At 53.3% G+C, this 26,368-nt stretch overlaps 1 protein-coding gene across 1 annotated transcript; it reads right to left on the bottom strand.

The window, feature by feature from the left end:
* Window positions 1-1,490: 1,490 nt before the first annotated feature.
* On the bottom strand, window positions 1,491-26,063 carry LOC131399926 (myelin and lymphocyte protein-like). The gene is made up of 4 exons (XM_058534568.1): window positions 25,870-26,063; window positions 8,104-8,271; window positions 6,801-6,926; window positions 1,491-2,032 (listed from the first exon to the last, which is right to left on the bottom strand). Exons 1-4 carry the CDS (start codon window positions 25,960-25,962, stop codon window positions 1,910-1,912), a joined length of 510 nt encoding a protein of 169 aa, XP_058390551.1. The 5' UTR covers window positions 25,963-26,063; the 3' UTR covers window positions 1,491-1,909.
* Between the last annotated feature and the right edge of the window lie 305 nt (window positions 26,064-26,368).

Raw genomic sequence — 26,368 nt, 5'->3', positions numbered from 1 at the left:
GCCAGGGGAGGGCATTTTTTGAGGCTGCCCATCCCAGGAACATCCAAGGTGAATAGGATGAAAATCAATCACCAAATGAAACTGCAAATTTCACAATCACTCGGGATGGGGGGAAGGAGAGTCATGTCAGAGCATCACCTGCAAAGCCGTGGACTAACAAGGGTTTTATCCTTAGACCAATTTGGAACTGAAAAAGAGAAAATAGAGAAAAATCGTATCAAAGTTTCTTTCAAGACAATAATTAAACTTTCAAAACGTTGAGAAAGTCTTGGGAAATTCAGCTAACCCTTTGGTGTCTTTTTTGTGATGAGGGTCAACAATGCGCCTCTGTCAGCATCGTGGTGCTGGCTCCCCTAATGCGATCAGGCAGTTTTGTTGAAAAAGTGAGACTTCCCTCAACCAACACTTGATTGCACATTTTATTAAACACGTGACAAACTTCCTATCATTTCTTAATTTGTACTTTAATTTTCGGGATAAAGCCCCAATCAAACATTTTGCTCCTAATTTATGGTGAAGTTTTTTACTTAAATTTTGTTTTAGGTGGACTCACTGAAAGTGGCCCTTTTCTGGTATAATTATCCTGGGATAACAGAGGACCCCCTGGAGATACCACTGAGACCCAAGTTAGTCATGGGGTCCACAAGGTGGACGGGAAGGAAAATGTCACCCAGTAAAACCTCTGCCTGAGGCTTGAAGCTTTGTCCTCATGGTCACTCCCCAGAGGTCAGCCAGCCCCTGCCCGTCCGCCTCCACGGCTGGGGGCTGAAGGTTTCTGAGGCCCCTGTTCTAGAGTCCAGCTCTGGAATGTCACGGGTTCTTTGAGAGAAGGATGAAGGAGCACTTGATACCAGGAGCTGACTTTCAGGGTTCCTGACTGAGGGCTCCTTCCTATCATCTCCTCTCCTTTCACCCGGACATCTCACTCTGAAACGTGGCCTCATCACTGTCACCTCACTTCCTGTCACTCTGTAGTCTGGTCCCCTTCTTCTCCTCTGGAGTGGCCCAAGGAAATCCTAAAAACAGCTTATTATCCACATCACTAATTGGAACAGACCACACAGCCCACCACCCAGAACATTTCTGATCAGCTTCACAGAGTGAGAAGAAACTTCTGCACCTTGTTTTCTTGTGGCTTCAGGACTTTCTAATTGGGCATAGACCGCTCGTCTCGTAGGAAAAAGAAGGAGACAGGCTGGTAACTGGTGAGTTTCCAGGGAGGGTGAAGCCATCTGATGCCCCTGGTAGCTGGGAGGGTGGGAGACCGAGCACTGGGCTCCCTGAGTGCAGTGGCCGAGCACACACAGCTGTCATCTGAACTGCCATTTGATGCTGCCTCTAGAGATTGCGTCTAAGCCAAAGGATCCCCAGGAAGAAAGCTGGAATGATGGTGTTCCTGATACTGGGGAATTAACAAAACCCAGAAAACACTCTACACGAGTATTGAACATAAAGGCACTTTATAAAGTAGGTCAAAGGTTATCATCTTCCACCGTGGACATCTGCAAATACTTGTTGGCTGAGTTTTATCCTTATGACACGTAGAACATCCATCAAGACTTAGAAACACGCCATGAGATGGGTGCTCAAAAGAGCCTGTGGAAAATTCCAATAGAGAGTTCTCAAGATCCAGTCCAGGGGTCAGCAGGAGATCTTTGTTTCGTGGTCTCTCACGTCACAGTCCCTACTTCATAACCTGCTTCCGTCTTTCACAAACAGGAAATGACCCTGAAAGACGGCTCAGTAGTTGGAGGTTAAACACAGCAAGTTCCCAACCCTGACAGGAGGGGACACGGGAGAGTCAACATAACACCCACAGGAAACAGAGCATTGCTCTTCTTTTGGTTTCTTTTTTCCACCATGGAGAGCATTTCTGCATTCTAAAAAGTTATGCTGGAAGGCGAGCTGATCAGTTTATACTGTCTTGTTTTTCAGCCAAATTTTTTTCCTTCCTTAATGAAAACCACTTCCATCTGATTACAGAAAACCATGCATGGTTCATGTAGAGCAGAGTGCCTATAGATGAAAACACCTGAAAGCAAGGTAACTGATCGTTAATGGGCATGCACGGGGAGAGGGCAAGGCATGGGCCATCCACACTGGGCCGTCTGCCCACATGGCCCTCGGGTGACAGACCCAAAGTGTGGGGACTGCCACTGCTTCCCATCACTCATGCAGATATCCTTTCTGGCTGAGCCAGATGTGGCCCCAGTATGCTTTTGGCACAGAGCTCCAGGTGACCTAACGATCCACTGGACATGGCATGTGAGGCCAACTATCTGCCACCTCACATCATCATGCTGGTGCCACCCAACTGGCAGCAGGGGCCCTCAGAGGCCCCTCAAATGATACTCACAGGCAAGTATCAACTGCTCTCCATGGGAAACTTCCTTCCTCCACACCAGTGAGACCAGAGTCTACCAGCTGTGATCCCCACAGCCTCAGCGAGGAGAATGTGAGCATGTGAGTTTGCTGGCCCTGGTTAAGGTCTCGATGCTGCCTGGACATTCTCACACCCCTCTCAGAATCATACTCTAGGATTCTTATTTTCACAGGCACAGGCAAGGGAGCCAGGCTCAAAGGAAGTGAAGGATAGGGACAGAGAGGAGGGATTTTGAGAAAGGAGGGGGCTTACTGAGAAAGCTGCTGGGAAGATCGAGTCAGCCACTTTTGGCACTGGGAAGAAAGCCATGGAAATGTAGGAAATGGTCACTCTGTGGCCTGTCGAGCCCCTGATGTGCTATGTTCACGTGGGCACTATCTATTCCTAAAGGCTTGTCTGCCCCCAAGTCCAATATCTGAGCCTGGTTCTGTGACCTTGGGCATAGGGTCAAGAGTTTCCAGCCCAGGCAAAACACTTAGGGAGGCTACGCTTCCATGACTCTTGAAAATGCCCATAAATACCAGCCGTCCCCGTGCCTGCTCTCTCCCTGCCCCACACAGGGGTGAACCCTTCACCCTCACTGACCAGAGGTGATGAGTAAGCTGAGTTATTTAATAACAAATTTAAGAGAACTCATCCAGGAACTCTGAAGGACCCTGGCTGAAAGGAGCAGTCACACAGGGGTGAGCAGCCCCCCGAAAAACACCTCTCCCCGTCAGGTGGGAACAGTTTACTGTCTGAGCTGTTCCAGACCCCATGAGAAACCTTGGGAGAGGCACCTCAGAAGTCCCCACAGGAACAGGAAATAGGATTAGTTTCCAAGTGAGGGTAAGACATGGCACCTGGGAACACTGACAGTCAGGGACATGAAGGGACATCCTTATGCTTTCAGAAGCCCCTCTCCCTAAATGGCTGCCATTATTGCCCACCACAGTTAAGATCCAGAAACCTCTAGATTTCTGCAGAAACTTCCAGCTACCCTCAGTCAGCTCCCACCAATCCCAGGGGTCCCTTTGGTGCAGACACTGTGCTGCCAGCAAAGGAGCGGGGAGAAGCTCAGCTTTTGAGGCAGGTCCCCATCAGGAACCACAGAGGGTGAGAGGCAGGCCAGATGCTTCCAAAGGCCAGGGGTGTGTGGGAGAAGGTCTTGAGACGACACCCACACCCTGGACTGGCCATCCCCTAGACCACGGGAAGGGCATGTGATGGTTGGGCAGGGTCTAGGTTTAAATCCTGAGCAATCATGACTCCTCCTCCCCTGTGCACTGACACAATTGATATTGTGAATAGAAAGGCGAGACTTCACAGTGAACCGGGCTCGTATTTCACCTTGGTGATTTCAGCCGTGCGCCCCTGCCTGCTGAGGACATCGTGATGCTTGATTCTGGCACTCCTGACTGTGCCTGGAGAAACATGGTCATGTTTCTCCAACTCAACTAACAAACGGGGGGACACGATCAATGGTGGACTGGATAAAGGGACGCTGGTGTAGTCATGAATGGAATACTCCACAGCAACGAGAATTAACACTCTACATCCCCACCCAACAGTGGGGCTGAGCCTCACACACCTACGGTGGAGAGAAAGAAGCCAGAGGTAAAAGAACACACACTGTACAATTCCATTCACATGAAGTTCATAAGCAGGCCTAACTGAACTAGGCAGCTAGAAATCAGGACCGTGGTCATCCTTGGTGTGGGTGCACAGTGATGGTGGCAGGACAAGAAGGGGATTTCTGGAAGCTGTTCACGATGTTCTATTTCTTAATCTGGATGCTTGTTACACAGAGGGGTTTGCTTTATGGAAATTCACCAAGCACTTGCATCTTGCTCACTTCTCTGGATGTAGGTTGCATTTCGATAAAAAGTAAAAGAGAAGTCAAAACACGGTGCAGCCCAGTGGTTTTCAGCTAGAGATCTGTCTAGTGGGCAGGAGCATTAATCCACCTCATCTGGGTTGTTCCCTCAAGTGCTGACCCACTAGCCCCATTCCATCTACATTTCATTACCATTGTCTGTAATAACTTTATGGAAATTGTTGTCAAAGGCCTTGCTGATGTCTATTCAGAGAGAAAGGTTCTGGGGATGGGATGGGGGGATGTATAGGCTCTCTAGGTGAGGGGGAGATGAAACAGAGTCATTTGAAGGATAACAGAGGAGGTGGATTACCAGCCTTTCCAGGGAAGGAAGAGCATCCTAGGGGCTGCCTGGCTGTGCTACTGTTTAGAAACCAGCCATCTTGGGAAATGAACCAATATGGGAGACATTCCCACACTGTGGGACATTTGAGGGGGTGCAGGGACCATTAGGTGGCCATGTTGATGGACCTGGGGAGTGGGCGAGGAGCATGTGGCTTCCCCAGGGCCAGGGCCAGGGCCAGGGCCAGGGCCAGGCCCACAGGGACCAGCAGACAAGACTTTGAGGAACTTTCCCCCAGAGCCCAACAATGCCCACCCTTTGGGTCTTCTCTCAGCCTCTGCTCTGTCCTTTCCAAAATGGGGGGATGGCACAGCTTTGGCTCCTGGAGCTGACATCCTGTGATCTGTCGGTACATTTGACTTCAGGATTTCCATAATTCATAGGCTGACCTCTAGACATCCGAGAAGTGCTATTTTTGAAACTTTTTCTTATTTTTCAAACAATACCCATGGCTAGAAATACATTTGATATGGTGAGTTGTCATACTGGTGCAAGCCACCCATGAGCAGGTCTGGAAAAAAAGTTATATGAAACAATACATTCTCTTACTCCTGTCATTCTGACCCATTCCCTTAAAAAAGGAATCCGTATTATGACCTCACCCACCAACGGGTCTGGCCCCGCAGTTGGAGAACATTCCTTTTAGAGCTCAGAGACCGGTACCCAATGTGCCCCCTAGTGGCACACAGTTGGCGCCCCATTTTTTCTGCTGATGGAGAGAATAAAGTTCAAACCCCTGTTCCACCCAGTGCTCCCTGTGAGGCCTCGGGAGGAAGCTGTTTAATATCTGTGCAGTCCTAGAGGGAAATGGACAGGAATTACCATCTCATTTCATAGATGAGCAGCCGGGGCTCAGAGAGCACAAGGGACCTGCACAGGGAATTGGTGGAGACGTGACCTCCAGCCCCTCCTCCTCCCACAGGTTCTCAGAGCTGTGGGGCAGGAGACACCATCATGAAGAGCTGAGGGCCTGATCACAGCAGCAAACACCCACAGCTGGGGGTCTGGACTCACTGGGCCCAGAAGGGCCTCCCCACAGCCCCAGACCCAGAACCAGGACCTGGCAGTGTGACCAGGGAACCAGGCAAGGAAAGGGTTACTGAGGATCTGATCAACTAACATGGTCTGTGGAATGATTTTCAGACAAGAAGAAACTATGTGGTCTGTTTTGCAGAAATTGATGTCCCCATTTTGCATATGTTGCTATCTTGCAGAAACTCACAGGTTTGCAGCAAGACCCCTGCAAAATGTTCCAGCTCCAAGAATCCTAAAATTAGCTTAAACTCATTAGCATCTTAAATTTTCCTCCTCTGGGAGAGTCCAAGCAGCCATTTTCAGACCATGCAATGTATGTAATAGCACATTTACCTGCTACATGTGTGCCCTCTATGAAGACGGTTGTTACAGAGTTGTTACAAATAAACCTTTTATCCTCTGCTCTCTAGTGTATAAAGTCTCCACTGGCACTGAGCATGGGGAGACACTGCTTGGGGAGCAATCCCTGGGATTCTCCATTCCTTGTGCAAGCAATAAACCTTTTCTTCACCTAGTGCTGTCTTGGTTGTACTTTTTTGGCTCTGCCCCCACCAAGAGATGAACCATTGAGTTTGGTTACAATTAGACACTGGCCACTTGATTTTCCATCCCAGGCCTCAGTGATCCCTGTGCTTTGATGGTAGACCACTCAGGGAGAGCCAGGAGATCCAAGTGGCCAGACTCACTGCTCCAAACTGGTGCTGAGTGTGGGTGACAGAGCACCTGGCCTGGACACCAGCCCCACCAATTCCTGGTGATCTGGAGCAGGTTATCCATGCTCTTGGTGCCCTGGCTCTCCATCTGTGAAATGGGGATGATAACAGCGCCTACATCCCAGGGCTGTTGTGAGGGTTCAATACGATCCTTCATGGAGAGCTCAGGCAGTGCCGGGCACTCAGCACTCATGTCTCCTCACACATCCGCCCCCACAAAGCCCACCCAGACACGGACCCCTGGGCCAGCTCAGGCCTGGGGAATGCAGTACTGACCAGATAACGAAGGGAGTCTTGGGCACTTCCCATCCCTTCTCTGGGGCTTTGTTTCTTCAGAAATGAGGGGAAGGCTTATTTCATTCAAAAGTTATTGAACTAAAAGAGGGGAGAGCTCGGGCAGCCTTCCTCTCAGACCCTCTGTCAGTGGGCAGTGGGAGCTGTGAACAAGGGCAGGTTGACTGGGAGACTCACCGTAGCAAAGGCGTTTTCAAGGTAATGTTCCTGCATGAAGCCACTGTGCATGGAGATGGCAGCCAAACCTTCCAGGACAGCAGCACTGAGGTAAAAAACAGTGGCGATACAGTGGTAGGCTGCCTCCTGCAGGGTCAGAAAGAGCCATGAGCGAGATGGGGCGCCCAGACATGGAGATGTGGGGCAGCTGTGGTCCCAGCAGGGCCCATCCACCCCACCTGTCCCCGCCCAGGATGGCTCAGGTGCCTGGTCATGTTCTGCTACTTCCTTTGACTCCCCCACCCCATCCACCATCACCATATCCTCCAACCCCCTCCTCACAGAGGTCATTTATCCAGCTGCTTTTATTTCACTGGTTTGAGGGCAGAGTAAGGACTTCAGTGGAGAAGGGACGCTGCTTTCCCTCGAGGGGGGATCAAGTGAGGGGGGCGGCTTGGGATTAAATAGGTAGAAATTGGTCTGGACCTGAGGAGTGTCATCCATGGTCACAGTCCTGGTTCAGACGTGGTCTCGGTGACCAGCACAGGTGAGAGAGGCCCAGGCCATTTCCATTGTTGTTTTGTTTTGTATTACTGCTGTTAATTTTTGGGGGGGGGCACAGGGCTCCAGGTATGTTTACAAGCAAAAAGTACTAGAATGGAGTTTTGAGTAGCTGTAATTTGAGGGTGACTTCATAAGTCTAAGTGGGAGAACTTTCGAGAGCGAGAGATCTGGCCAAATGGCCCCCACCCCCTTCCAGGGTACGTAAGGGGCAGGGGTCCATGTGTAAGTTTCACCCTCTTCATGGGCCTCAAGAATTTATGCAGAACAGAGACCACAGGCCATCTCTCTCCCCCACCAAGCCCCTCTCTGGTGAGCCGGCTTTAGAAGGCTGTGACTGGGAGCTGGGCAGTAAGCAGGGCCTCACACGGGCAGCCAAGGCCAGTCCCCAGGACCCTGCTCCCCCGAGATGGAACCCAGCCCTCCTGGACGACAGGAGGTGCCGACAGGCCCTGGCAGGTGCAGGCGGGAAGGAGGGCAGGGTGGGCTGCTGGTTATCCATGAAAAGGCCATCCTGCAGGAGGAGGCAGAGCAGCCCCAAGGGGATCAGACAGCGACAGCCACCCTCTGCCCTCACCTCCTCCTGACCTTGCTGCAGGAGCCCTGGGCTGCTGTGCACACTCGGAGCTGAAGGCCTGGCCAGCCCAGCCTTGGAACGCGGGTGGGAGACTCTACAGCCTCACCCAGCGCTGGAGAAGCCAGCCTCCCAGGGCAGAGGGTCCAATACTACCCACCCCCTCAAACATCCAGGGCTGAGACTCACCAGGGCGACCCAGGAAGTCTCCTCATAGTGGCCACCAATCGTGTACGACAAGAACAGGACAGCGGTGCTGATGAAGCAGAACACAGACACGAACATCACCCAGCCCTGGGTCAGAGGGAAGGGCACCAGCGACGAGGCGATGAGGATCCACACCAGGCCCCCAAAGACCTGCAGAGGGAGGGAGGGCAGGGGTGAGCATCAGACCAGGAGAGCCCACGCCCAGGAAGGGCCAGACCCAGAGGTCACGCTGCAGCACGAGGGGCAGAAAACAGGAAGGAGGCAGAGAACAGCGGTGGGCGTTTTCCTCACCACAAATGACTCTTTCATCCCCCAAGGCTCTAGCCTGGATCTCCAGTCTCAGTCTTTCCCAATCCTCTGCTTGCCTGCCTTTACTCACTTTTTAAATACAATTTTAATTTTCTACATAAGAGGCACTTAGATCACATTTATATGCCAGGCACTGTCCTAAGCACTTTACAAATATTAACTCAGTCCTCACACAACCCTACGAGCAAGGTACTGACCCATTTGTCAGATGGGGAAACTGAGGCCTGTGGAAGTTAAGTAATTCATCATCCCAAGAAAGGACTTATGCCATCCAACATTATCATTAGGAGGGTTGATTCTGAGATTATATCTTTCCTAGTACTTTTTGTATAAAAATATCCTTTCTTTTATGAAATGGTAGTGACCAGAAGATTCTTTTGGTCTTTGTTGGCAAAATAAATTACCCAAACTATGTCACTAGCATGTTCTTATTAAAGAATTGACGCCTTAAATCCCCAAGTCCAGGAAGTGCTCTGAGTGCTGGAGCTGGGGCTGGAGAGAGGGCCCAGGTCAGCCTGGTCTCCTCGGGTGGCCGAGGATGGGCATGAGAGAAGCACTCCCCCATCATTACCCAGAAGACACCCCAGCTGATGCTCCCAGGGTCAGTGAGCCCCAATCAAAGGGGAGTATAAGGACACACGTGGGGTCATAACACCCCTCAGTGCCACAGTCCCGCTCCCCCTGTGGACAAGCACACCCCAAGCTGGGATTCTCTGTACTTCTCTCCCCTTCTCCTTGTCCCTCTTCATCCCAGTGACATCAGCTCAGCCCCATCCACTGTCCCCACCCAGATAAGGACTGTGCTGGGAGTGGGCTGGGACACGGGTGGAGATGGCTTAGCAGTCAGAGGTTCCAAGGTACTGTGACCCTTGGTATCATCCTCCTGAGCATCTGGACAGGCTGACCCCCCAGTCCTACATGCCCCGTGGTGTGAACTCAAATGGTACCTTGTCCTTGTCTCCTGTACCTGCTGCCCACCTGCTGGGTGAGAGGTACCACTGTCCTCACAGGTGTTCTCCGAGCCTCTTAGCTGAGAAGCATCAGGAGAGAATCACATCTGGGTAGAAAAGTCAGTGCAATGAAGAATCTGGAGTTATCAAACCAAGTTGGGTCTCATGAATCTGATCTGGGCATCTCTGACCAGAAGACTTCCTCTACTGCTGAATCTGAGATTGCCTGAAGGAAGGCACATGACAGAGCCAGTGGGACACGCTTTACAACTTATAGTAACTGGAACAAAATCAATTAAATACAAATCCTCAGACTGCCATAGAATAAGATGTGTCGAACTCATCCATAGTTGACTTTATGATCAAACAGATTACTTGGCCTTTTCTATAACGGGCACTGACAAAGGGACATGAGCGTGCTGATGGCTGAGATGGACTTGGATTTATTAGGCACGAGAGTGTGGCATGGAGAAGAGGGAGGATCGGGCATGCCCATCTTGAGAGCAGACTCAAGTGCCTGGGTCACATTTCTCATAATTGCCCTTTGCCTGGTCAACTGGTGAGCATCAGAAGAGGACCAATCTAAGTTAGGTCCCCCATTCATATGCTCTCAGGGAGCCCTGTATTCTCCTTTGCAGCATTCAGCACAAGACAGGTGTATCAGGTTAGTTACAAAATGGCACTGCCCCTGACCAGGTGAGGGAGGGGGTGAGGGTCCCCTTGCTCATGGCTGACTCTGGGGTGTGGGACACAGGGAAGGCCTGTCCAGAGTGTGCCAGTGTCCGAGTTAGTTGGCCCTCAGGGTCTCCTGTAAGAGGGCTGTGCTTAAGCAAGTGACTGATGGACCAAATCCCAAAGGAACGGTTGGCCTTGCACGTGGAGGGGAGAGCCCACCGTTATGGAATCCCACCTGGGACCCAGCAGGTCAGAGCTACATGTATGTGGTCAATGGACATGGCATTGAGGGACACCGAATGCCACATCAGGAAAATGGTTCTGTCACTGTCTTCAGTTTTTCAGGTGGAGCCAGGTGTCTGGACTCCACTAGAACAGGAGCTCCAAGAATGGGCAGGCAAAGGTGATCTGGAGAAGGGCAGTGTTTTTACTTTTAAGGTAATGATAGAAGTATTTTGGAAAAAATTAACTGTAGAATACATAGGAGGTAAATGAATGCATGGGTGGTCCCTGGAAATGCTAAAATCTGAGAAGGCGGCTCTCAGAGCCTGGTCTGCAGACTCAGCTCACTGCACCTCCTTCAGCTGGATTCCTCCCGTGTGGCTCGGTCAGGAATCAAAGAGGGAAAAGTGAGGGAAAGTCAGAGCACACTCACCACACTGAGTGTTGCCACAGAGTCCTGAGTGTGCACTAGCGAGCGTGGCCCCAGCTCTGGGCTGAGCTTCCGGCACCCAGTGCAGAGGGAAGCTTCCAGGTCAATCCCGACTCTCCACTTGCTGTGGGCGTGTGCTCTCAGCAGTGTGATGAAGACTGTGTCCCAGCTCCCTAGGAATTCTCGCTCTCTCTCTCACACATACACACACACACGCGCACACACACACACACACATACACACTCTTATGCAGCTTCCCGGGGTCTATGGAAGAATCTCTGTCCACAGGAACAAAGCCCCCCTGTGCCCCATCCCAGCCCTGCCCCCTCGTACCTCAGGACCCTGTCGCCCATCTGGATGGACCACCTTGCAAAGGTCCTTTTAAAAATCACACTGACTTTTTTCTTTGTGTGGTTTATCTATAGCACTAAGTTTCATAGGAAGATGGTGGGGAGAAATTCTCTCTCTTTTAGACAGCTTTAATGAGAGATGATTCACATACTACACAGCTCACCCATTTAAAGTGACAATTCAATGGTTTTAGGATATTCACATATATTTGCAACCATCATCCCCAGAGCCAATTTAGGACATTTTCATCACCTCAGAAGAAACCCTGTGCCCTTTAGCTATGGCTCCCCTCCCCTCCCATCCCTAAGGGACCACTGATCTACTTCCTGTCTCTATAGATCCCCCTATGCTCAACTTTCACACAAGTTGAATCATATAATAAAAGTGGCACTTCATTTAGCATAATGTCTTTCAAGGTGAGAAATTTGCTCAAGGGGATTTTTACAAAATATCTCTACCCTCACAGCACACCCCACTGGCCATTCTGACCCACCATTTGGGGACACTGAGTGAATGCGTCTCATCTCTCTGGAGCCTCCAACTGGAAAGAGCTGAGGAATCTCTGGTGCCCAGGGACATTCTCATAGGAAACATGCCACCAGGCCCCGTCTGTCCCGGAAACGTATTTTAAGAAACACATCATGTGAAGGGAATGTCCTCAGCACAGATGAAATGATTAAACCTGGAGGGTTTGCCCCCAGGAGATGGGCAGTGGGCCTGCCCTCTCCCCCTCACAGCCCTGCCCAGCAGGTGCCCCGGGGAGAAATGCAGGGCGACCTGCACAGGGGACCATCTGGGAGGGGGGCTGAGGTGGGTGCAGAACAACCCTGAGAGAGGATGGGGGGAGAAGGGAAAAAGAGGAGGCTGAGAATAGAGAGTCTGTTCCCCACTAGACGTCTGTGACAGTGCCCTCGACACAGACCCCGCTGCTGTGAGAATTCCAGTGCAGATGCGTGTTGGAAGGGGTAACAGCTTTGACGGCTGTGCACGTGTACAGGCTCCACTCCTCCCGGCACATGCCAGCCCCCGCAGCACCTGCACCACGCAGCGTCTGCACGGGCTGGGGGCGCACGTGAGCCCTTGAGAGGGGCTCTCCTCCGAATGTACTGGAGGAGGCTGAGCACGTGACTCGGCCTCTCGGGCCTCGGCTCCCTCATCTGTAAATGGCAATTTGCAGCTGTCTCCCCACATCGCGGGCTGGTGCAAACTGGCTGAAACTGTGGATGTGAGTGTGAAGCTTCTGGCGCTGTGCCCAGCACCACCCAACAACTGGGGTTAGACACTGCCCACCCAGGAGCCGACAGCCCGGTGGAGACAGATGCAGAGGCAGCCACTTACAGTGCTGGATGATGCCCAGCCCCGAGTGGGCAAAGCAGCCTGGACTGGGGCATGGGCCCCTCGAGTCTTGAAGGGAGAGGTGGCCGTAGCTGGTTGACCTGGCCAAAGGGTCAGGAAGGAGCTCTCCGGGGGAGGAGAGAGTGCACGCCGCGTCCAGAGGAGCTGAAGCACAGTGAGGGCTCAGAAGGCCGGGGAGCTGCGCACGAAGTGGGGGACAAGGAGTGGCAGGAGATGGGGCGGAAGGAGGGAGAGCTGGAGACAGCACTGGCCGCGGGGCCGGTGTGAAGGCCTCCGAGGCCCCACTCAGGGGAAAGCCGGGACTCAACGTGAATCGTGGACACAGCCCGTGCCTGCCGCGCTCCCCCACTCAGTGTGCAGAGAGCAGCAGAGCGCGGGCGCTGCGCCCACCCCCGGGAGAGAAGGCCTCCTGAGCAGGGAGCAGTCCACCCGTCCTGGCCTCAGGACGCCGCTGGACAGATATTGTCAAGAGCAAAGGGGTAGGTGAGGGTCAAGCATTTCCCTTCGTACAGAAAACTCTAAGCGGCTCCAGTTTCCAGGTGACAGACGCTCAGAGGCGACCATCTTGACAACATCAGGCACACAGTGGAGGCACTGCCTCAGTTTCCCTTCATCTCTGTCCACAGTACAGGCTGTACTTCCCTCCACCCCCTGCCTGCCCCTGGGTCACCATCCTCCACACCAGAGAGGGGGCGGCTGGCTAGGGGGGTCTCAGACAAAGGTCTCTAAGTCGGTGGCCTGAGAGTCACCTGGGTTGATCCCTCTCTCTGGGCCCCAGGTCCCCAAACTGGGAAATGGGGGTGGGGCCTGGGCTAACGCTCTGTGGCTCTCAGGCCTCAATCTACACTAGGATCACCCGAGACACCTGGAAAACCACCAGTGCCCAGGTCTCGGGCCCAGGGTCTGACTAGACTGGAGAGAAGCAGAGTCACAGGACAAGGGACAGACAGCCCGGGCTCTTTGCCAAAGGCCTGGGAATGTGTTTCCACAACATGAGCCTGTGGATGATGTTCTGATAACTCCCGTCAGACAGCAGAATAAACGCCTGCTGTCTCCATGCCCTGCCCTGCTCTCCAGCGACACGGCCCAGATGCCTCTCCAGGTCCTGCCTGGGTTATGGATGCAAAGTTCCCTCTCCCCTCCTCTCCTGTCCCCTCCTCTCCTGTCCTGTCCTGTCCTGTCCTCTCTTCTCCTCAAGCTTCAATCCCTGTCTTACCTTGAACGTGAGATTCGCTCGACCTTGGGTGTCCTCTAGACGCCAGGTCACAGCCTCAGCGTCTGTGAACGGGGTAGAGCTGGGAATCTGAGTTCCCACCCACCCTCATGTTTCAGGACTGCAAACCACCCATCTTTAATTCAGTCCAGTTTGGGATGCTGAGCAGAGTTGATGTTCTCTAAGAACCAAGGATAATGTACAAAACAAGACAAAAAATTTCCCAAGACTTGAGAGTTTACATCCATGGTCTACCCGATCAAATGACTTTTGTGACAAAAGTTTCCTCAGGAGATAGTCTTGGGGGGAGGTCTCGTGTGAACTCAGAGAAGGTTCTCTCTTTATTCTTTTGGAATTAATTTACAGGATGGAGGTGAGCGTGGTTAAGGGTGTAGACTTTAGAGCCAGAATTACCGAGTTTGAATCAGCTCTTACTTACTAGCTGGGTGTCCTGTTGTCCCTGGACAAGTTACTTAACCTCTCTGTTCCCTATCTGAATCATACTGATAACAACAGTGCCCACCTCACGGGGTTGGTCCTGAGTGCCTGGCACATTGTGGGCACTCTAAATGCTCGCTGTCACAACTGTCATGTGAGGAGGCAAAGCCTCACCTGTAACCACGTGAAAACTTCAGGAGGTCTAGGATCTCCACATGCACAAGCCTCCCCTCCAAACTTTGGTGGGACCCAGGATTTAAAAATAACTTCAAAAGCATCAAAAAGAGAAAAACCTATGATCTCCCAGAAACCAAAGTTGAAGAAAATGTGTGTGCCTCCACAGAAGGAAACACAAAGAACATAAAAATATGAGAAAGTCTTCCTACAAACAGTGAGCCTCAGTCACAAAAGGGGGAGAGGAATCCTCTGGCATGTTCTTGAGATTGGTACGGCGTGCCCACTGCTTGTGCGGGCCTGAAGGAGCTCCACATCCACAATCGTCCAGTGTTTTTCCTGTAGGACTTGGAAAACAGAGGCCAGTGCAGAGGAATGGCTCAGATTCTTTGTATTTTTCTGGTGCTCCATTTTACTGTGTCAGGGTCTCCACAAGCAGACCCTCTTCCAGAAACAAGTCAAGACGTGACCCACAGAGGACTTCCCACACACACATCTGGTAGTGCGGCCCCTCAGAGCGCAGCGTCAGATTCCCAGCAGCTCCAAGGGCGTGGTGTGCGGCCTGAAGGCGCATGTGACGAGAGTTTGAGCCTTGAACTCTCGAGAAGTAAAGGACTCCGGCCACAGACACCGGTTGTGCCCCCAACACTCAGCCGTCCTGCCGCTTAGGTCAGGTGGGCAAAATCATCTCTCCAGGGAGGAAAAGAAAAGATGGCCACACTGGATGAGACTCGTCCCTGCTGCCGTGAGCTCGGAGCCCTCTGCTGCTCTCCCAAGGTCACCAGGACTGCAGCCCCGGTTCTGCTGCTGGAAGTGTTTACACCCGCTGACCTCTTCCAGCAGTCAGAGGTCACTGCCATGCCAGGAGGGCGTGTGCTGTGGGGACTGACCAGCATAGCGACTGTGTGCTCAGGGAGGGGCTCAGCAGTCCAGCTCTAAGGGGGTGTGTGTGTGTGTGTGTGTGTGTGTGTGTGTGTGTGTGTGCGCGCGCGCGCGCGCAGACGCAGGTTAAGGATGAGCATCTGCAGAGAAGGGAAACACCATCAAGGTGAAGTCAAGGAAACATAAGCACCAGGGGGCAGGAGGATGCACGGAGAGGGAGGTCAGAGGAGAAAGACCAAGACCCCAACACACTGAAGCCTCCCGGAGACCCCAGAGAACGGGGCTGAGAGGGAGGCCGGGGACTGAGAGGCAGGGGTAGCAGGAGGCAAGCACGGAGGGGCTTCTGCCAGCTCCTCTAGTTCCTGTGTGACCCCCACCCCCTTGTAGGGAGGACTCAGCTCCCAGCAAGTCAGAGGAGAGGCTTCCCTCACCTGCTCACTCACTCACCCACTCATTCATTCATTCATTCATTCACGCATCTAACAGACACTGAGAGTGACCAAGACCACGCCCAGCACCGAGGCAGGAACATCCAGGGAGACAGACTTTATCCAAAGACACACACTAATAAATGGAACCCCTCTCTCCCTTCCTGTCTTCTCTCTTCCCGTCCTGCCACCAAGGCCCCCCTGGAGCAGCTCTGGGTCCACCAAGGGCAGAGTCAGGTCCTGGTGAAAGTGTCAGGGCCCAGCGAGGGTGAACACCAGCTCACACCTCTGCCCAGGACAGGGAGCCCAGATATCTGCACAGGATGCCCCACTCTGACCCCATGGGGAGGTGTCTGGGGGGAGTCAGAAGATTCCTGTGTGGGGACCCCCACCCCTTCTCCCAATTATTGGGAGTCTGAGCTCTGAGGCTGCTCCCAAGGTGAACACTGGGGGTGGTGCTGAGGCCACCTGACTCAGTTTACCAATGCCTGTTGCTCTGCCCTCCTGGCCCCTCATAAGCAGGCTCCTTCCTTTCAGAGGACCTATCCTGTCACCATCCCTCCTAAGGCCAGCTTAGATAGTGTCCTTTCACCTACACTGAAGGCAAGACCAGGACTCAGGGGGCCTGGAGTCTGTTTGTAAAGAAGGGATGGTGAGTTGGGATTCACAGAGAGAGGAGGGGAGTTCAGGTCTGTAGTTGATATTACCAGGGCGAGTGTGGACTTGGAAAGGCCCTGTTCAGGCCTGCACTCCCACTTCACTGAAGTCCCAGGATGATCTTCTCTCCATAGTACCCACTACACCTCTGCTCCCCAGCACTGGCCGTGAGCATGATGAACGATCTCTGACCAGTATCGCCCTCCCGCACAAGGTAGAGGATGGTCAACAGCTCCTGAGTGGAGGAAAGCTCCTCCAGATTCACAAAGCTGGGAGCTTTCACGCAGGCTTGTCCTCGTCTGGATGGAAACTTTTCCTACCACGCCTGTACCCCCTGGCTTTACCCAGCAGGATAAACAGAAACAGCGATGTTCCCTGAAAAGTACGGATAAGCCACCTCTAAGAGACAAAATCTGTGGAAATGTAGACCAGATTGGAGTGGCTTCAGTGAGAGAAAAACAAAAGGTATTGATGGGAGTCACCAAATAGGTCAGTAGTGTAGTCAACCAACAAAACAGGTGTGCGCCTGCCAACAGTGAGAAGAAACCCCCATCAATGGCCTGGCGCTTCTCTGAGGGTCCCAGGGGTCTCCCTGGGGAATTGGTGGTGACTGTCAGTTTCACCCTCTGTCTACCCTTGGGGTCAAGGACTCTGCTGTGATTCACAAACATCAGCCAGCTGGGAGATGAGACCCAGCCCCTCTCCTAACACTGCCCGCTGAGAACAAATGTGTCAGAGGGCAGTCTGTGCGGGGACATGGGCGGACTCAGGGTCCAGGCGGGAGACAGACCACAAGCAGGGGCCTGCAGGACCCTGGAAGCAGGGTGGGCTTCCAAGTGGAGGTGTTGGGTAAGGTGGGCCTGAAGGACATGCCATGCCACCTGCAACAAAGGAGCGCCACTAATGGAGACCAGCGAGGACTGTGGGGCTGGTTCTGGAAAGAGTCCTAAGACATAGAAGCTGGGTGCTTCCCTCCTGCTGGGCCCCTCAGTCCAACCGCCCTTCACTTATCACCAAGCAGCTGCAGGGCAGGGTGGAGGCTGGGGAAGGTGGGGCACAACTTTGTACAGAGGCTGCCCTCTCCCTGCTCCAGTGCCTGCCCAGACGGTGATGCGCTGACACGGATGACAAATCAGTTTCCAAAGGTTTAATCCCGGGCCCTCTGGTGACTGGTTCGTTCGCCTTCGGGCAGATGCAGCACTTTGCTCTGCACTCAGGATTCACAGAGCTTTCCCCACCCATCCTGGCACCAGGCAGGCAGGGCGGTGCAGGAGAGGCTCAGGAAGTCCCCAGCTCGAAGGCAGAAGGCAGGACATGACTGCCATGGCCCCATCTTCCCTTTGGCCACCCCATCGGGCTGACCAGGGGTAGCTCCGAGCAGAGGAGCCACTGGGAAAGCCCTACAGAGAGTGCTGTCTGTGCAGTACTGCGGGACCCCAGGGACAAGTCACGTGTCCCCTCCACAGCCACACCCACCCCAAATCTCACTCTCCCCTGCGTGGTGCACCCTGCCCGGGAAGGTCGTCTAAGGTCAGAGGTGGTGCAGGATCGCCTCACAGCCCCTCCTGCAGTTGCCCCCTTTCAGCGCGGATTGGCCAGTGGATCTCGGGGCAGGTGTTTGACTTATTAGTAAATTAATGATAATTGCACATAATAGCTATTGAGCAGGAGCTGTGTGCACGTTGTTTGAAGAACTCTGTGGACATTACACTCACTCACCCCTCAGAGCAAGCCTTAAGGTGGGTGCTATTACAGCCCCATTTCATTGATGCAGAAACTGAGGCGCAGTGGCCTGCTGACATTCCACAGCTGCTGAGGGCCAGCTCTGACAGGCTGCTCATGGAGCCAGGTCAGGACGTCCCTGCGTGTGGCAGGTACCCAAGGAGACCCACAGGCCATTCACCATGAAATCTACCCAATATAGGGTCGGCTTTGGAAATGGCCATGAGAATCGTAACTTGGAGGGAGAGAAGACTAGCCCCTTAGCCGTCATCCTGCTCCCAGCAGCCCTGAGTCTAGAGCAGAAGAGATCACAGAGGAGGAGGCGATGGGAGGCAGGCTCCCCTCCCCAGCCCTCCACTGGCTCAACAGGCTCTGTTCCTTCAGAGGAAAAAACACCAGGGTTTGTGTTTAAGACCAAAACACAAGAAAAGATCAGAACCCTGAAGGACATGGCTCCCTCTTCAGCAGACACAGGGCTGTGGTCCTCATCCCCGGGACCATCAACAGGACCCTTGTCACCCCCACCCCGACCCCTACTAACAGGGTAGGGACGTGGGCTTCACCTTCTGTCCTTCCTCCTTTCCTCTTTTCCTGGAGTGACACCCCACCCAAAGCCTGTACCCTGGGCCCTCTAAGGGCCTCCTTCTAAGTTGGACCCAGGAGTTTCAGGGGTCCTCCCCCTCCTCCTCCTCTCCTGCCCCTCCCCTCACAGCCCAGCTGCCTTCTAACAGGAGCGGGGCTCTGGTGTGGAGTTTCAGGTCAGCTGAGACTGGCTGAGTGGCCCTGGGCCTTCCTCCTCCCCCTGCCTGTGCCTCTCAGTGTGTGACGGCTGCTGACAAGGCTTTCCTTTAGTTCCTACACAGTTCCTCAGGCCCTAGGGCCTCGGTGCATTGAAGTGATTCAACACAGGCTTGTTTGCCCCAGTGTGGGCAGAACAGCAGCTATTACTGAGCTGGGACTGGCGAGAGCCTGGAGTGGAGAATCAAGGCCAGTAGGTCACTCTAGGAAGTCATTATGCTGCTGGTGCCCAGCAGGAGCCGACCAGGAACCAAACCTTCCACCAGAATCTAGAAGGCAAGTCAGGGCCCCGTGATGCAGAGAATCCAGGGACCTGCTCCGTGCTCCCGGGAACAGTCTGAAACCTGTGAGGAGTTGGCCTGCACCTCCCCATGGCGTTAGTGCTTCAGGGACGAGGGGGCCCTCACCCACTGTCCCCAGCCATCAGCACCGAGGAGAACCCCTGCTGGGCTATCCCATCAGCCCTGCCCTTGGCGGCCTTTGGTCCAAAACACTATTTCCAGGGACTGGTACTTGAGAGGCCAGGAGGGAGCCCCAGGGACTGTGTCACAGGTGGAAGCCAGGGCTCAGTTCTGAATCCATCAGGAGTCAGCCCCCAGCCCCCAGCCCGTCTAGACCGGCTGGCCCATCCCACCTCAAGGCAGGCCCCAGGGGGCTCAGTCCCCAGCCCAGCAGATCCCTCAGAGAAGGTGCCTGAGCCCAGAGCAAAGCCAAGCCCTTCCTGAGGCTGCAGAAGCGGCCTCGGCCAGCAGCCCAGTGTGCTCTCCTCTCTCCGTGTGCCTGCAGGTGCCAACAGTCAGCCTTTGTCCCTGGCCCCACCTGAGCATGAGCTCTCCCCTGCCATGGCATCTGGGGTCCTCCTGCTCTCTCCTGGAAGCACGGGGACAGAGACGGGCCTCGGGCCTTGTACCACCCCCCACATTACGCCACCTGTGGCAGGTCAAAGAGTAACTTATGGAAAGCTTAAGAGCAATCTTTGTGCTGACATATGCATGACCCCCCAGAGTCCCCATCACCACACTTAGTAGCTTCCAGAGAACTGCTCAGTCACTGACTGCTGATCAGAGCAGGCCTCTGCTTCTGGAAAAACCGGAAAAGTCACTTCTCAACTCCAAGAACAAACCCCTGAGAGACCTCTACCTGTAATTTCCCCTCCCTTTAGAGAGGGGGAAAGGAGAAAACCGGGCAGTAGCCTTAGCCCCTTCTAAACAGCGACAGAGAAGGGCCCCCAACACAAGAAGATGACACAGGGCCAGGGGTCAGTGGGCACAGCCAGGGAAGGCCAGCCTCAGCCGCTGTCATGCCCCGGCCAGCAGGGCAGCCCCCACTCTCTGGTGAGTGTAGGAGGGGTCCCTGGCTGGGGCAGCACAGAGAGGGCACCTGCCCTGAACCAAGGAGAACCTCAGGGCACCTGGCTCCCTGCCCCAGCCTCTCCCTGAGACCTGCCCCACTATACTGTCCCCCCTTAAAAATGTCGAGGGGGTGGGCTGGCCTACCCATGACCACTCCAAACCTCACTGAATCAATGGAGGCTGTGCACTACTTATCAAATACAGATTCCTGGGCCCACCCTGGACATAGTGACTCAGGACCTCCAGGGTGTGTATTTGATAAGCAGCCCAGGGGAGTGTGACCTCCCCAGTGGCTCTGAGCTGTCCCTTCACTCCCTGGGGGGAGAGAAGGGAACCAGGCCTTGCCCAGGGCTCCCAGGTGGGCGGGGCACCTGTTCATGGTCCTTCTGCTGTGGGCAGAAGTTCATCCCGGGTGTCTGGGCAAGTGCAGAGACCTGGACGTGATCTGCTGTCACTGCAAGAAGCACCACCCTGGAGACTGAGGGGCAAGCTGCCCCCCCCCCGAGCCTCAGTTTCCTCCCAGTGCTGGAAAGTCAGGTCTTGGACTCCACATCTCTCATCTCCCAGGAGTCCTCATGGGGCCTTCTCAATGGAGCAGAATGTGGACCACCCACCAGAAAGCTGCTCCATCATCCTGCCCGCCCACCCCACTGCCCAATCCTGGCTCTGGGGCCGCTGTTCCCCAGACAGGTGAACATCTAGGGCATGTCCCAGGACTTGTTTGGTCACCTCAAATAATAAAAAGTCCCCAGGCACTTTGGGTCACAGACACAGGCTCATTTTAGTAACTACTATGTCCAGTTCACTGTAAGAACGGAAACTGCAAACCGACTCCAAGTGGTTCCCCCACTCAACCCCCACCCTATAAAGGCCACCCTACAAGCTTTACCTCCCACAGGTGACCCTACTCCTCTGAGTCCCCAAGCCCCTGAAGGGCGCCTGCAATGAAGGGACGCCCGCCCCTGGAGAGGCGAGTGGCACTCCTAGCAGGTTCTTCCCAAAGAAATGTTCTGAGTTCCCGGCCGTTCTTTCTGTGGCTCCACTCCTTTGATAGTCTGGGGAGGAGGGAGCTGGGTTAATGATTTCATAGCCCCTTTTCAGGCATTTCCTTCCCAAATTCTGAAAGTGGGGGGGTATCTCCTGGCACTTTGTGAGAGAAATTTCTTCTTGGGGCCCTGGCCAGAGCTGAGACACAAAGCACCCTATGTTAACATCCTGTTCTGTGAATGGTGGCCGGAGTGTCATGATGCCCCTGGCTTAGAGGGAGGAGGAGGAAGAAGAAACAGAGACTGTGGTGCCAAAAGGAAGGTTCCCCTTGGGTGGGCACAGGGGAACAGGCCAGAAGCAGAGCCCTGGGTACACCAGTTGGGGAGGGGAAACACTGGACACTCCACCAGGGTCTGTATGGGGGTGTACCTGTGACCCCACTGCCTGCAACAGCAGCATGGCCTGTGGGGTTTTGGGGGTGCTCAGAGAGGCAGGGTCACACCCCCTGGTTGGGCTGCCTTCCACTTCCTGTGGGGACCCTGCAGCTTTCAGGGGTCCGGAACTCTGGGGTAGGGGTGCTGGGCCAGGGTAAGGTGACCATGCCCCACCCTCGGCCATCACCCTTCCCTGCTCCTGTGGGCAGTGTTCCTGCCTTGGGAGGGGAGGGTACCTCACCCTGTGGGCCCTGGGGGCCAAAGGTTTGACACCTGCCCCTCCCAGGCAAATGGGAGGTCAGGCATGGAAATAAGAACTCAGAGTAAGCAACTCACTGGACGACAGATTTAAAAACTAATCAACCATTTCACACCCATTGGACTAGCAGAAAATTACAAAAGTCTGACGCTACCAAGTGTGGCAAGGATGAGGAACAAATAGGACTTTCATCCACTGCTAGCAAGAGTCAGGAAGGTCCAGATTTAGCCTGAAGCTTATACAATTTGGGGACCTTCTTTATAAAAGAATAAAAAACGAGTCTGAGTCTTGGAAGGGGCCTGAGCAAGTGGGGGTCCTGAGCTTAAGCTTCATGAGCTTCCCAGTGACTCCGCTCCTGGGCTGTGTAAATTGGAATAACGCTTTTGGACAGCAATGTGGTAGCATCCGGGAAAATGAAGATATGCATTCCCCATGACCCAGCAAGTCAAATCCTCTGTGTGTTCCCGCAAGAAATTCCCAACATGTAACTACAGAGGCAAATACAAGAATGTTCTTTGGCAATGCTGTCTGCAATAACAAAAAGCCACAAATTGGAAATAGCCAAAATGTCCCTCAACAGAAGAATGGATAAACAGCATCAATGTGTATAAATCTCAAAAGAACGTTGCATGAAAAGCATGTTGCAGAAGGATACATACAGGATGATACTATTTCCATAAAGTGTGAGGACACATAACACAGTGCCCCGTGTAGTTCACAGGCAGTCAGGTGTGCAGGGAAGGTCTGAACCCTGCTTAGGAGTCAGGAACACACTAACCCAGGGGCGTCCTGAGGATGGAGGGAGGAGAGTAAGACAGCGGAGAATCCAGGGGCTTAGATGCACCTGAAAAGCTTTATTTCCCTGATACTAAAAGTGAATAAGGCAAAATATTAAGATTTGACAAAGTTGAGTGATAATTACATGGGTGCCTATTAAAGTACTATATTTACTTTCCTATAATATTTGAAACATTTCTTAATTTTTATTTTTTTAAAAATTGAAGAGAAGTTCATATAACATAAAACTAACCATGCTAAATTGACCAGTTCAATGGTATTTAATACATTCACGATGTTGTACAACCACCACGTCTATCTAATTCCAAATCATTTTCATCGTCCCAAAAGGAAACCCCGTACCCGTTAAGCAGCTGCTCCCTGTTTCCCCCTCCTCTCAGCCCCTGGCTAACCAGCAGTTTGTGTTCAGTCTCTACGGATTTACCTATTCTGGATATTTTCTATAAATAGAACCATAAAATATGGGACATTTATGTGTGGTTTCTTTTACTCAGCACAGTGTTTTCAACTTTGTGGTCTGTCTCCATACTTCATCCCTTTGTACAGCTGAATAATACTCCACTGTGTGAATATATCACAATTTGTTTGTCCATTCCTCTGTTGATGGGACATTTCGCCTGTTCCACCTGTTGGTTATTGTGAAAAGTGCTGCTATGAACACGCATGTACACGTACCTATTCAGGTCCCTGCCTTCAATTCTTTTGGTTATAAACCTAGGCGTGGAATTGCTGGGTCATAATTATTTTTGAGAAACCACCAAACTGTTTTCAACAGCAGATGAACCATTTTACATTCCCACCACCAATGTATGAGGGCCCCAATTTCTCCACACCCTGGCCCGCACTTGCTATTTTCCAGTTTTTGGATAATAATCATCCTAGTTTCATGTGAAATGGTACCTCATAGTGGTTTTGATTTCATTTTCCTAACAACTAATAATGTTGAACATCTTTTCATGTGCTTATTGGCCATTAGTAGATCTTCTTTGGAGAAATATCTATTCAAGTCTTCGCCCATTCTCTAACTGGCTTGTTTATCTTTTTGTTGTTGTGTTGTAATAGTCTACAGTTTAAAAAACTCTCCCAAGATGGCCAGCGCCTCCTCGGGCCCTTCAAGTCTCTGCTTTTGCACACACCAAAGCACATCCAGCTTCCTATGTAAAATCCATGTAGGGGAAATCTTAAAGGACTGGTGTCTGCTTTCTTTCCTTTGTCCCAGGCACCCTGGAACCCATCCCCAATCTAGAGAGGAAGAAAGCGTTGGGAGGTGACAACTGAGGCACCCAGAACCTCTCAGGCTTTGGGAGAGGAGGGGCTGAGGTGGAGGAGAAAACACAACTTCTAAGACAGCTGAGAGGGAAGTGGTCTGGGCAAGGCAGAATTATTTTTTCTAGAAGCCTCTACTATTACAGGTCACAAAAGTACCCTGGAGAATTAAGTTTCCACTACTCCATGGCTCTGAGATCTCCTGTACCCCTGCTCTCTCCTTTCACTTGGTAAGTTAGCGGATCTTTCCATCCCCTCCCCCACAGATCACCCTGCCTGCCTGGGCTGTTCCTACCCCCAGGGGCACTCCTTCCCCTAGGCTGGGATGCCAAGAGGAGTCAGCGGACACTGGGAGGCTGTCCCCTCTGTGAAGCCAGGCCCCCCACACCTGCTGCCACCTGAGCCAGCTCTTGTGAAGGCAGGAGAAGGAGGTGCACCTGAGTCTTTTGCACGAAGCCCTGCTAACACACTCTCTCGTGATTCTTGTCACAATGCTCCCCGAACAGCTACAAAGGCAGAGCAAGCCACTCATTAGGGCAACTGAAGAGACACTAGGAAGACTTCTTGTTGCTTCAAAATCTCTCTGCCCCATCACACCTCACCATCAGCCATCATCTCTTTGGTCATGAAACTCTGCCTTTGGAAATACAGTGGCCTCTGAAGGAACACCCACTACTTATTCCCGGGTCATGGACACTGTGTGCTCATCTTCAGAAATCAGCCTTGGACAAGCACAGGCCAAGTGCTGAATAGACGCACCCAGAGGAGCCATTTGGGGACAGAATGTTCCATTGGGTGCAAGACCCTCCTCACTCTGGGCCTGGGTGTCCCTATCCAGAAATGGTGGTAGTGGTGTCCAGGGTTTCTTCTAGATGTCACTCCTTGATTCTGGCTAGCCCCAGGACTTGAAGTCACTCTGGACACACGCAGGTGTGAGCTCAACTCAGCTCTCACAAATGCAGTGATATGGGGCCACCAGGCACCCTCGATCCCCTTAGCCCTTTCCCCAAACCCTCCATGGATGACAGAACCTGCTCCTTTGCTGTTCACACCCTCCCGCCTCCATCAGGCAATAAGAAGCTGGGGTCCCTTTTTAAACAGTCAGCTTTGGACAAACTCTTTTCCAACCAACTCTTCTGCAGGGGGCGGGGGTGTGTGCAAGGAAAGGAGTCTCCCTGGCTCCAAGGCTCCGAACCCACAGAATACACACCGCACACCCTCTCCCACATAAGGGCCTGTGGCCCCTGGGGAGTTTAGGCTGAGGGTGGTGTGAAGCCTCACCACACCGTAAGCACTTTACCGGGAGCCCAGGGTAGGAAGCGCTTTCCCGCTGCCACGTGCACTGCTGTGTGGCTCCAGCCTAAGGAGGGACCAATGTCAGGTACCGAGGCCTTCCCACTGCTCAGGTCAGCCAAGGCAGAGGACAGCTCTCACCAGCCCCCTCCCTCCCTTCACTCCACACATAGGGCGGAATGACTTTGGCGAGACAAAGGAGGCCTGTTTTGTTATTGCCAGATCAAAGCTGTCGCTAATACGTTCTCTGGCCAGATACTTCCAAAGGCCAGAAAAGAATAATCCGAATGCAGCTCCTCCTACGACACCAACCCAATCTCCAAACCTCTACTAGGTTTCTTTTGCTGATTTTTGTAAACGAAATCCTAACCCTGGACAGAGCTGGGCGCCTCTACAAGGAGGTCGCTCTCCAATAACAGCTTCCTCTGCGCGGCCCGTGTGAAGCGGGTCGAGAGGGCAGCTTTGGAACCAGCGCAACGGATGGACCGTGACCCGCTTCTAACATCTGACTCGCGCTGCGAATTCGGTTTTTCCACCGAAGTCCTGGAGACTGTTTCTCCCACTGTCATCGGTCTAGAAGGGGCCAAACGGCTAGGGTGTAGGGAGACTTTCCTCACCCTGGCCCCGCTATCCCGATGCTTCTGCGACTCTCGCAACTTAGGATCCGGTCGGGTCGGCTGTGCGGAGCCCCCGCGGTGGCGCGCGACCCGGCCCATCCCGCCCCCTCCCCGGCTCCGGCGCGCCAGCCACTCACAAACTCGAAGATGAAGAGCAGGTAGGGGAAGGAGGACAACATTTCGATGTAGATGGACAGGGTGCTGCCATCCGACGCCTCTGGGGGGGCCATGCCGGCGTGCTAGCTTTGGCCTCGGGACAGGACGCAGGCGGCTCCGGTTCCGCGCTGACCCCTCTGCTTGCTGCGGGAGCCCAGCGGCCCCGGCGCCCGCCTCCGCGCAAGGGTTGAGCAGAGACGCCCGGGGCCCAGGAGGGAGGAGCCTGGGCCGCCGCCCTCCTCACCCTCTACAAGCCAGCCGTGCGCGCCCCAAGGGATCCGGCTGGCGTGCCGCCTTGAAACACTCAGAGAGCGCGCAGCGGGCTTGTCGAGATGGGGGCGGGGGCCTGACTCTAGTATCCCAGGTCTGGGCGCCATCTCCACTTCGCCGCCTTTGCACTCTTCACAGGTGATCACCATCCCTTAAGAATGATATGGATCAATAACTAGGCTCCCAAAACTCCCCACCGTGGCAATCCTC

The sequence above is a fragment of the Diceros bicornis genome, chromosome 40 (genome assembly GCF_020826845.1).
Source record: "Diceros bicornis minor isolate mBicDic1 chromosome 40, mDicBic1.mat.cur, whole genome shotgun sequence".
Classification (NCBI taxonomy): domain Eukaryota; kingdom Metazoa; phylum Chordata; class Mammalia; order Perissodactyla; family Rhinocerotidae; genus Diceros; species Diceros bicornis.
The sequence above is the reverse complement of the archived record's forward strand: the minus strand, read 5'-3'. Positions and strand labels throughout refer to the sequence as shown.

Excerpts from the sequence above, each read along its gene's own strand:
- LOC131399926 (XM_058534568.1), bottom strand. The coding sequence starts at position 25,962 with ATGGCCCCCCCAGAGGCGTCGGATGGCAGCACCCTGTCCATCTACATC. Across the intron at positions 8,272-25,869 it reads TGCTCTTCATCTTCGAGTTT|GTCTTTGGGGGCCTGGTGTG; the intron begins GTGAGTGGCTGG and ends CTCCCTCTGCAG. Across the intron at positions 6,927-8,103 it reads AGACTTCCTGGGTCGCCCTG|GAGGCAGCCTACCACTGTAT; the intron begins GTGAGTCTCAGC and ends CTGACCCTGCAG.